Source organism: Plectropomus leopardus, chromosome 19 (assembly GCF_026936395.1).
Source record: "Plectropomus leopardus strain MGB_pleo_1.0 chromosome 19, ASM2693639v1, whole genome shotgun sequence".
NCBI lineage: Eukaryota > Metazoa > Chordata > Actinopteri > Perciformes > Serranidae > Plectropomus > Plectropomus leopardus.
In genome coordinates this window covers 5,431,050-5,442,387 of record NC_142194.1, presented here as the reverse complement: position 1 = coordinate 5,442,387, position 11,338 = coordinate 5,431,050, and the positions used below count along the sequence as shown (strand labels likewise).

The following is an 11,338-nucleotide window of genomic DNA, read 5'->3' as shown; positions in this document are numbered from 1 at the left end:
TCATGTTTTTTTTAATTGTACTATTTACTTATTATTTATCAACATTAAACTATGTTCTTGTTGTTTTATTCGTTTATTTTAGAAATGATGTTAATTATTATTATTATTGTTATTATCAGATATTATATTTTATTTATATATTTTATTTAGATACAAAGAATTTTAATACAATATATAACCTGCATTTTTGCTTGTAAATTTGTTGTTCAATAAAGAAGTCCTTGTTTGTTGTTTTTTCTTTTAATTCTACTATTTACTTATTATTTATCGACTTTAAACTGTTATTGTTTTTATTTGTTTATTTTAGAAATTATTATTATTGTTTTGTTATAATTATAATTGCTTTTATTATTTTTTTATTGATGCTACTGCACCTTGTTTGTTGTTTTTGTAATTTTCTTTTAACTCTACTATTTACTTATTATTTAGCAACTTTAAACTATGTTCTTGTTTATATTTGTTTATTTTAGAAATTATTGTTATTATTATTATTATTATTATTATTATTACTATTATTATTGTTGTTGTTGTTGTTGTTATTATTAGAATTATTATTACTATTTTATTTGGTTGATGCTACTATTTTCTTTCAGATATTTTGTTTGATTTAAATAATCTATTTAAATACACTGAATTTTAATACCATGGTCAACCTGCCTTTTTGCCTTCAAATTTGTTGTTCAGTAAAGAGGTGGAAAACTGTTGTTTATTTTTTATTTTATAATTTATTTATTATATATCAACTTTTTTGTTTGTTTCATTTTAGAAATTATGTAAAAAGGGAACCCAGGGCGAGGTATTGAAATTTAAAAAGTTCAGAGCCATCCGAGCCTCGATGTCCTTTAGACACTCTGATAATGGTTCTACAGTTTCGGTCATTTGCATTCAGGGGTGGATTTGGGAGTCGTCGGCATAAAAATTTAATAAGATGTCATATTTTTTTAAATATTATCCCCTAAGGGGAGCAGATAAAGACAAAAGACGACAGGCCCAAGAATGGACCCCTGGGGGACTCCGTATGACTGAAATTTATCAAGGCTAACAGAAACACCTCTATCAGACAGGACTGAAACCACTCCAGAGCAACGATAAATAATGAGTCACAACGTATTATTTGGGTGGATCCAACCTTTAAACTATAAGTAATGAATCATCATATTTTTTGGGTGGAATCAATCTTTTAATTATAAAAAACAATAGTCACAGTATTATGTAGGTGGAATCACCCATTAAAACAATAAATAATGAATCAGAAAGTAGTATCTGGGTGGAATCAGTCTTTAAAATTATACATAATGAGTCATAAAGTATTATTTGGGTGGAATAAACTTTCAAAACTATAATGAAAGTATTTGGATTCAATACTGTCCTGTTTGCACTTTTGCAGTCATTCAAGTCAGCCGGTGGCGCTGTGGCCAAACACTCCCGAAACGGCGGTTCTGAAAGTGCAGCTTCTGCTACTGCAGCCATGTAGTATTGTTAGTGTTTGTATAAAAGTTTATTTTGTCGTGTTAAAACATGCCTGTGTGTCAGACTGACTCGTACTCTCTCTCCCAGGCGGTGTATCTGTCCATCAGGTTTCGGGCGGAGGGTTTGGTGTGCGTGATGACTTCCAGGAAGTCGGCTGTTGTCACAGTGTCCAGGTGGATGGCAGGCATGTCAGTGTCGCCTGTAAAGAAGAACCCCAGTGAGGCTACGGTGTGGTATTCAGGGACACTTGAAACCGAAAATATGTCTGTTTTTGGGGGTTGTCCTCTCATGTGGTCGTAGGTGTGTTGTCCTACCGTCCTGATGTGTCTCCAGAGCGTCAAAGATCTTGCGGACTGGTCTCATGGCAGCTTCCTTACACACCAGTCTTACGTCAGAGCCAGAGTAACCCTCCGTCTCCTGAAACAGACAAACCGGCAACATACTGAGCGTCATAGTGAGAGAATTTCATTAAATGCCAATTGTTGCTGTTAATGAATGTATACTTAATAAATAAAATGTAACATAATTATGTTTTTACACTTATATATTATATTATATACAAATTTTATTCTATTTATATTTTCTTATTTATTTTGTATCATGTATTTATGATCTATTTATTCTTTAACACACTCATTTATGTATATTAGTATGCGTATATGGGTGAATGTGTGCATATATGTATACGTGGGTGAAAGTATGTGTGGAAGTTAGTTTGTTGTTATATACACGTAGGAGTGCATGTGTGTATGTGCATGTGTGTATGTGCATGTGTGTATGTATATAATGTATTTAGAGATTTTATTTTATATTATTTTCTAATATTATTTCATTTACTTTTCTAAGTTTTCTGGTTTAAAAAGGCAAAAACAACAAAAGGAGGAGTATTGATGAAATGTTGGCTCAAAACTGTTTCAATCATATCAAGATTATATAAATATGTTTATAATCAACAGCAAAAAAGTCACAATGTCATGTATGCAATACTCTGAGAATTAAAAAAAAAAGAAAATGTAAAATAGATAGATGATTAAATGCATGTTAAATTGTCTGAATGAGTCTTGCTGCAACACACCTTGGCCAGAGTTTCATAGTCCAGCTCAGTTCGTAGCTCCACCCGTCCTGTGGAGCTGAGCGGAGGCAGCCAATGAGAGATCATCGCTTGGCGAGCTGGCAGGGAGGGAAGACTAACGAGGATCCTCTTGTCTAACCTTCTCAGCATGGCGTGGTCCAGTTCCCTGAGAGAGGAGCAGGAGCGGTTACACATCTGTAGACAGCAGTTCATTTGTTGTCAACTTCTTGCATGAATAGTCTGATTAATATACATTTTCTGCTATTTGTTTTCATTATTTATGTTAAAAATGCATCCAATTCAATAAAGTAAAAAAAAAACACCTATAGACATTTAAAATAATAAATAAAACCATGAAAGCAAAAAAAAAAATTTAATAATCCCAGCATGTTGTAAGTTTAGCTAATTAGACATTTGATTTTGTTTTAGGAAATCATTTCAACCAAACAAGAATTGTGTCGAGGAAGACGAATCGAGAAAAATAAAACGCAAGAAGAAGAGAAAATATTTTTGTATGTTTGTGTTTTCTATTCTCACATCTGTCATCTTTGCTTTAAATGATTTACTGTCAATGAAAACGAAAATGCTGATGAAGTTTGTACATGGACGTTTTTGTTGAAGTGTTACCAAGGCAGGTTGGAGGCAGCCAGCACGAAAACCAGCTCGTCTGATCTCGTCAGTTGGTCCATCTGAACCAGCAGCTCGGTCTTCATCCTGCGGCTCCCCTCGTGCTCCCCTCTGAAAACACATCACACATCACCACAGTATGACTCATTTAACGCTCTTTCACATAACAGAAGTAAACAGTGCCGACAGAATCAACTTTCTCAGTCCTCTTACAGAGTTATGCCCATTGTTTCCCTAAGATCAGTGAGGAGCTTCGTAATTTTAGCTAAAATGAACATTTCAATTCTCTTACAGGGAAAATAATTATTAGTTTTGTTGATTAAACATGATTTAGAACTATTTTATTGTAGTTTTGGCAGCATTTTTTGTTTATTTCATGAATTGCACATACACAAATGTATTTATGGCATAATTGTGTAGTTTATATAAATGAATCTATTTTAAGAGACGCCCCTGGTAAAGATTTTTAACAAAAACATCATCATAATTCTTCTTTAGCTGATTACTTACATTGAGACAACTAATTTATATGTTATGAGTTTTTATCTGAATGTGCTACTGAGGCATTACCAAATAAATATGAATTTTTTAAAAACAATCAGATAAAAATTTGAACTAAAATAAACACCTCAATGTGTACTTTGGATGTTTACTTTTCTCTTATCTGAAAAAAATAAGACATGGAAGTAAAAATCTCCAAATTGTCAAATAAATTTAAAAAAACGATGATTTCACCTTGGGGTGTCTCATCTTAAATTACGCATCTTCTGCAAATATCTGATGTTTCATTATTGTAAAAATTAATAAACTGATAAACAGAGAATATATTTCTGGGTTCATAAATTACAGACAATTTACAATGTATAACGCCAGGACACTTTGACAGAAGACACGGCTTCAGGCGAACAGACACACCATTGACAGCTGGAGAGGACCCCAAACATTCAGACCACCATAAACCAGACTTTCTGGTTCAGCTCACCCCACGCTGGTTCCTCTCTGGCTCATCACCGACTCCAGTTCATCGAGGAAGACGGTGGATGGAGCGTGGTATCTGGCAAGCTCGAAGAGGACCTGCAGACACACAGACACAATTACACAAATCCAAACTACAAAAAATGCAAAGAACAGCAGACGATGTATGTGACAAATGACCGTTACATATGATGACGTACCCTGACCAGTTTCTCAGAGTCTCCTCTCCACTTGCTGACGATGCTGGAGGCTGAAATGTTGAAGAAGGTCGTCTTGCACTCTGTAGCCACGGCCATGGCGAGCAGCGTCTTACCTGTACCTGTGCGATTTAATGTAAGCCACTGATTCAGAGCAAGCAAACAACAGGATTTTCCAGGGTTCCCACAGTTGTTCTGCTTTTCCATGACTTTTCAAGGACCCCTGATAAACAAGACTAGGTTAGGACCTAGTATACTATCATCGAGTGAACTGAAGACATATTATTTAGGATATTTTATATTAAATTCATAACAATAACAGTAAAGAACAAGTGATAAACTGTACAAATGATCTAAATGCCTACTGCAGGACGTTTGTGTTAGATAAGCAATTATGATGAATTTTGAGCAGCTTATTTCCTGTGAATATTGCATCAGAGATGATTTTTCCTCATATTTGTTTAAGGTTTTTATAGGATTCTATATACCTACAATCATACATGTTTTAAAGGCTTTTTTTGGAGAAATTCCTTTTTCTTGGCCATCTTTGGTACGACAGGACGAGGCTCTGAGAATACAGCTTGTGTGTAGGTCCTCAAAGTGCCTTGTGAAATATAAATATAAACTATTAATCTAAAGTATAATTTCATTTAAGTTTCTTAGTTTTTGTTTTTTTTTTAACTTTATTTTTATATTTTTAATTACCCTTAAAACCAAGAAGGCCTCACGACCCCCTGAGAAGCTCTGGCGACCCACAGTGGGGACACTGATGCATATCAGAGTTACATTACATTAACAGCGTTAAAAAAAACCCAACAAAATTCCATGACTTTCCCAGAACTTTCAATGATTTTTACTAAATCCATGACTTTTCCAGGCCTGGAAAATGTGATTGTGGAATTCCATGACTTTTCCAGGTTTTCCATGACAGTGGGAATCCTGATTTTTTTTTTTTTCATTAGCAAACCTGATACAGTTTTACAGCAGTGGAGCTCTTACCTGGAGGACCATACAGCAGCAAGCCCTTCCACGGAGACAGGACGCCTGTAAACAGCTGGGGGTACTGCAAAAAGAGAGAGGAAGTTTAATACAGAAACTACAGCACAGACAGACCATTTATAAATCACATAATTCAGTGTGAAAATAGTTTATAGCTGCAAACATAATCTTCCAGGAACAAAACATTTTTATTTTTCATTTTATTATTTTATTTTTAGCAGACCAGTCAGAAGCTGAGCTGTATGCAAAGAAAATGCTTGATGTAAAGCTGAGTCAGTGCTGCAAATACCACACGCCGCAAATTAGTCTGAATCGTAGGCGGCGACGGCGTCTGAAATACCAGCACGCCCAGGCAGCAGCAGCACCTTAATGGGATAGACGACGGCCTCTCTGACTAATCGCTTGGCGTCCTCCAGGCCAATGATGTCCTCCCACCGCACGTTGGGGCTGTGCAAATAGATGTCCTTTAGGGGTGAACACACACACACACACACACACACACACACACACACACACAAACAAACACACAGAATGTGGGGAGTCAATAACCAACTTGGCAAAAAATGCCTCACAAATTATAAGAAATTGGTTAAAGGGGACAAGAAATTTATTTTAAACATTAGTCTCAAAAACAAGGGCAGGATTATTAGAAATGTTCCAAAAACAGGGAAATGTCAAGGAAACTACATTTATAATTACAATAACTTTACATTTTAAATTAGGTTCCAGGATAAAAAAAAAATCCAAGGCTTTTTAAGGACATTTTCTTGTTTGCTATATTGATCTTACTTTGAACTATCTAAATTTTTTTTATTTTTTGCTCATTTTTGGGCCATGTCTCCTCATTGACTTTTTGAAAAAATCAAGCCAATTTGCACAGGTTGCAAATACAGCAGATCGATCTGTACAACAACAAAGCTCTTCACTGCTCTCTAGTGGATCCTTTAAGGGTTTAACAGCTTGTATAAGGCATCTGAACGCAGCAAAAGAAAACTGATGTCAAGCCAGGTCTCAAAGGGTTAAAGCATATTCTCACTAGCAGGGCCCTGAAGCTGCGGTAACATCAGCCTCTCGACATGTTCTGAGCATGTGAGTTTCATGCAGTGCAGCATCTGAGCGTGTAAAGTACCCTGCTGATGATCGCAGCCAGCTCTCTCATCTCACCGCTCATTCCAGAAAAGCCACTGAGGGGCTTCAGCAGCCGCTCCTGCAACACAGCATCAGCTTTATTATGGATGGGAGTGTTTGCACTAACAGCATTATTTATTTTGATTGTTCTCGTGAATTTCGTGCCATTTGCATGTTTTACAGACTGTAATTACCGTTTGGTCCGAGTCACTGCCAGCTCCTTTGACTGTCTCGAGGGTTGAAACTTTGCCGTCAGTCATCTGGCCCTGAAACAGACAATATAAGATTTCTACTCATTTAGACAAATGAAGGCATAATTAGGCAACTGCAACTAACTTTTTTTAACATATATATATCGATTAACCTGTTGTTTTATCATTGATTCATTAATGAGTTGTTTGATCTATTAAATGACAGATTTTTTTTTTTTTTAAAGTCCCAAGATGACGTCAGTTTACTGTCACAGAGGAGTAAAAAAAAAACAGAAAATATGGACTTTTTTAAGAGGCTGGAATCAGAATTCAGACTCAACTTCCTTAAAAAATACTGAAAACATTTAACAGATGATCAAGTTAGTTGGCAATGAATTGATTAATCAATTAATCGTTGCAGCTCTAAGCATATAAAAAACTAAACAAAGTGATTTGTGTTCTGATTGAAATGAAAGGGCGTGTACATATTTATCATTTCTTGTGTACGCTTTGTATTCATGATGGACTTCGTTTTATCTGCTATTCAAGTCTACTACCCAACTATAAAGATGCTGGTTTGAGGACTCCTTTAATCATGAGGGACCTTATAATGAACTCAATAAATCAGTAAAAGATCAACAATGGATTTTACAAGATCAAGATACATGGAAAAAAATTTAATAAAATATATCCTAAGACGGGGATATTATTTCCATAAAATGATTAGACATGGCAGCGAAAATCTGTTGTTACTGGATGAGGTCTATTCATGTCTGAAATGTAAATAAATAAAACATGACCTTAATTAAAAACAAAATAAAATCAAATAAAAAAATCACCTTCATTTATAAATAACAACAGTCACTCTGCATTACCTTTTTGTTCATGGTTGCCTCCCCGGCTGGTCCGTTTCTGATGGAGGACACGTTGAGACCAAATTCAGATGAATCTGGAGGAGCAGAGGAGCCGTTCTCCTGGAAACACAGTCACGAGGATGTCAGAATAATTATCTTTTATTTAATTTTTCTGATCTCAGTTGTTGTTGTTTATTACTATACATTTGTATGTGAACTGGCTGCTGTCTTCCTGATGACGTTTCCTGACTGTTGGCTCTGGGAGGGGTTGATTTTGGGGAGAGGCTTGACAGCTGAACACGAACTCCTGAGGGACAAAGAGACGCAGAAGACATTTAAAGTTCTTTTGTTATTATATGCATGGCAGTTACCGAGAAAAACAGTGGGTGGCAATACAAATCGTAAATGGGCTAAAATATGACAATCCACGTGCAGAATTATGTCAATGAAAGTGAAACTTAATTTTTGCAACCGCCCCGCCCGTAATTCGGATCTGCTCTAAAATAATATGGTTTCTTTGGTCGCTACACCCTCCCACAAAGTTGCATGAAAATTGGACCAGTAGTTTTTTCTGTAATCCTGCTGACTATCAGGCAATTTTTTTTTTTAAAGAAAAAGATTATGCTAAATAAGAATCTTAACAAAAATAATGAATAATGCAAGTTAAAATAAGGGAAAAATATACAAACTAAAATATAAAATGCAGTGATGTAGATGTGCAAATGAATAAACTGAACAGTATGCATAATGAAAGTAAAGTATAAATACAGTAGAAGAAGTTATGAGAGCTATCGTAGGGAGATTTTGTTTGGCTGAAATACTTGCAAGTATGTAAACCAGATCTTAGTCTCCATTTCTGATTCTTTAAATCAATAATTACAATGCTGTTTTTGTTGTGATGATTGTGTTTATATTATCAACATGCAGGAGAGTGTCTGATTATTTCGTTATAAAGTGTGAAAGACGGAGACTCACCTCTTTACTCCACCACTTCTGGCATTCCTGCTTTCACCTTGACATAATAAACAACAAAGATTTATGATTACATCCCAAACATTTTGAATTTTGCAGCTAATTTATCACATGAAGCGATATGATTTCAGTGTTACTCGGTGTTTTAGCTGAGGCCATATACCTGGTTCTGCTACTCTTTTGATAAGTCTGGGATATTTCTGGAACTTGACGTAGTGATAACTCTCATACTCCATCAGCACCATCTCCAGATCGATGTTATCGCAGACCTCGAACCTTTTCACACCTCCATTAGTCTCCTGGTCCAAGGCCACTGCGGCGGCAACGTAGCTGGTGAGTGGACACACACGAGATTTCATACACATGCGTGCATCGTGGAAAGATCAAAAAGTAACACAAGGTCAGCTGCTGTATGTCAGCTGTCTCGTGAAAAACAAAAACAAAAAAGAAAATGACCTTTAAAAGTACTGAAAATATACACGTATTTATTTTTCTTCTTCTGTAAAATCATTTAAAATATAACATTATTATAATGATAAAGAATAGTTTTCTGGACATTTTTTCATAGTTTTGGATAATTTTCTAATAATCCTCCACACTTTTTATAAACCTGTTTATGGGAAATTTTCTTGTCACTCTTGTAAGAATATGTCTTGCCAAGTTGGTCATTGCCCTTTTTCTCCCAGTTTAAGAGAGAAATCAAACCAATTTTGCTCAAAGGCTCAAATTACTTGGAAAAGGCATCTGAATAAAACACAAGAAACCTGATGTCAATCCAAGTTTTAAAGGGTTAAAAACATGTTGGTTTTGACATGGCACTGCACCAGAATATGACATCGTACTGACCCCTGCCCGAGCAGGTGGTGGTAGATGAGGCTCAGGAGGCTCTTTTTCCTCATCTCAGCCCTCAGTTCATCCTGTCGGACAGGAACACAAAACACACTCAGCACCTTAAACACAACTGAAGCACTGATCTTAGCAGTTATAATTACAAGTTTGATTCAGTCAATTTGGTACCATCTGTGTTTTTACTTAAGTTAGAAAATGACTAATAACAACTACTCTTATCATTAAATTAGGTATTTTTTTCCACAGAAAACATGTTGACACCAATACCTTAAAAACAAAGCAGTGAAGTGGAATTTAGCCATGATTAACTATCATTTACATCAGTGTTTTTCTGACTCTGACATGTCTTAATGTCTTCGGCGCAAAAGTCCCATTGAGTTGTTTTTCCATATATTTGCCATTAATTATCATTAATCAACGGCTGTGTTTAATCATTTTAAATGTCTGCTGCGGACAAAGTCTAAAGTCAAGTACGTAAGGATTATATTATAATGTCGTTAGTCCTCTGGTAGTTTACACATGTAAAGAGCATTATAGTGGCAGTACATTAGGAGGGGGTGAAACAAAAGAAGGATAACAAAATAAATAGCAATAGATAAAAATGTTTAGTATATATATATATATATATATATGTGTGTGTGTGTGTGTGTGTGTGTGTGTGTGTGTGTGTGTGTGCCATAGTAAAACAATAAAACAAACTAAAATGGATAGATAAATAAATAAATAAATAAATAGGAAAAGTTAAATTAAAAGCCAAACTAAAAAGGTAGGAGTTCTTGAGTTTACTCTTAAAAGTCATACTGAGCAGCGTTTCCATATATTTGCCAATAATTATTATTAATTAAGAACACCTGCGTTTAATAATTTGTAGTGTCTGCTGCAGAAAAGGTCTGAAGTCAAATACTTATGAAGTAGTTTACACATACATATATATATAAATACACACTCATACAATATATATATATAGAGAGAGATAAATGCACGTATATATATATACCAGATATATAAACGTGCATTTTGGCAATTTGTCGCCCTCTGTATATATATGCAGAGGGCGACACATTGCCAAAATGACCACGTGACTGAGTATCTAGGCAACCTGAAAATGCCGATTAACTGATAAAGCTAACTAGCTAGCCTGTTAGCTAAACCGCTAACTGCTGAGTAATTGTGACAGTTTAGCTGTTTGCTGAATATAATGTGTAAAATACAACGACGTGGCTCTGGAAACTTGTTGTAATCAGCACAAAGTTACTTCTGTGACGGTTAATTTGGCCACAAGCAGAAGCAGTTACCATAACATGCGTCCTCTGCCATGTAGCGTCACTAGCTAAATATTGTCCGTCAAATCTGCTCAAAAACACAAAAAAATAAGGTTTTTATTCACTCACCGCTTCCCGGGCTTGGTGGGAGACTTTTATAGATTGATACGAAAGCTCCATCGTGATTCTGGAAGGTAATAATAAATTGGTTGTGCGATGAAAGTCAGTTTCCTGATGTCCGGCAGTAATTTTTTTTAAAGTTTGTTCACTGTGTGTCCGCGAGGGTTAATGCTACAATGGATCGTCCGGAGGGAGGGGAGGGAGGAGGGAACAGCGGAGTTACCGCCCCCTCCGGACGATCCATTCCGGCATCAACCGAAGAAAAGTTTTATTTTTTCTATGAAACAAAAAATATGTAATAATTTATTACTATATATGTGTGTGTGTGTGTGTGTGTGTGTGTGTGTGTGTGTGTGTGTATGTGTGTGTGTGTATATATACACACACATATATACATATATATATTACTATACTATATATATATATATAAAAAATGTTACATCATCCAAGTAGTACAAATAAAATATATAACAAAAATAACAAAAATTTACTTAATACGTATAAATTATAAATAATGACTAAACATAATAAATGCATAATGATGATGATGATGCATAATATAAAAAGAAGGGCGTTTTTTTCCTCTTTATTGAACAATACATTTTCACACAACAAGGCAAGT

The 11,338-nt window shown here is 35.3% G+C and overlaps 1 protein-coding gene across 1 annotated transcript; it reads right to left on the bottom strand.

Annotated features, from left to right (window-relative positions):
• Positions 1–1,013: 1,013 nt before the first annotated feature.
• Positions 1,014–10,885, bottom strand: LOC121959007 (katanin p60 ATPase-containing subunit A-like 2). Its single transcript, XM_042508188.2, has 16 exons — positions 10,726–10,885; positions 9,332–9,402; positions 8,649–8,815; positions 8,489–8,525; positions 7,718–7,820; positions 7,535–7,633; positions 6,663–6,734; positions 6,470–6,547; positions 5,706–5,804; positions 5,341–5,404; positions 4,345–4,463; positions 4,152–4,243; positions 3,170–3,280; positions 2,546–2,708; positions 1,785–1,887; positions 1,014–1,669 (listed from the first exon to the last, which is right to left on the bottom strand). The coding sequence occupies exons 1-16, from the start codon at positions 10,774–10,776 to the stop codon at positions 1,530–1,532; spliced, it is 1,569 nt and encodes a 522-aa protein (XP_042364122.2). The 5' UTR covers positions 10,777–10,885; the 3' UTR covers positions 1,014–1,529.
• Positions 10,886–11,338: the final 453 nt, after the last annotated feature.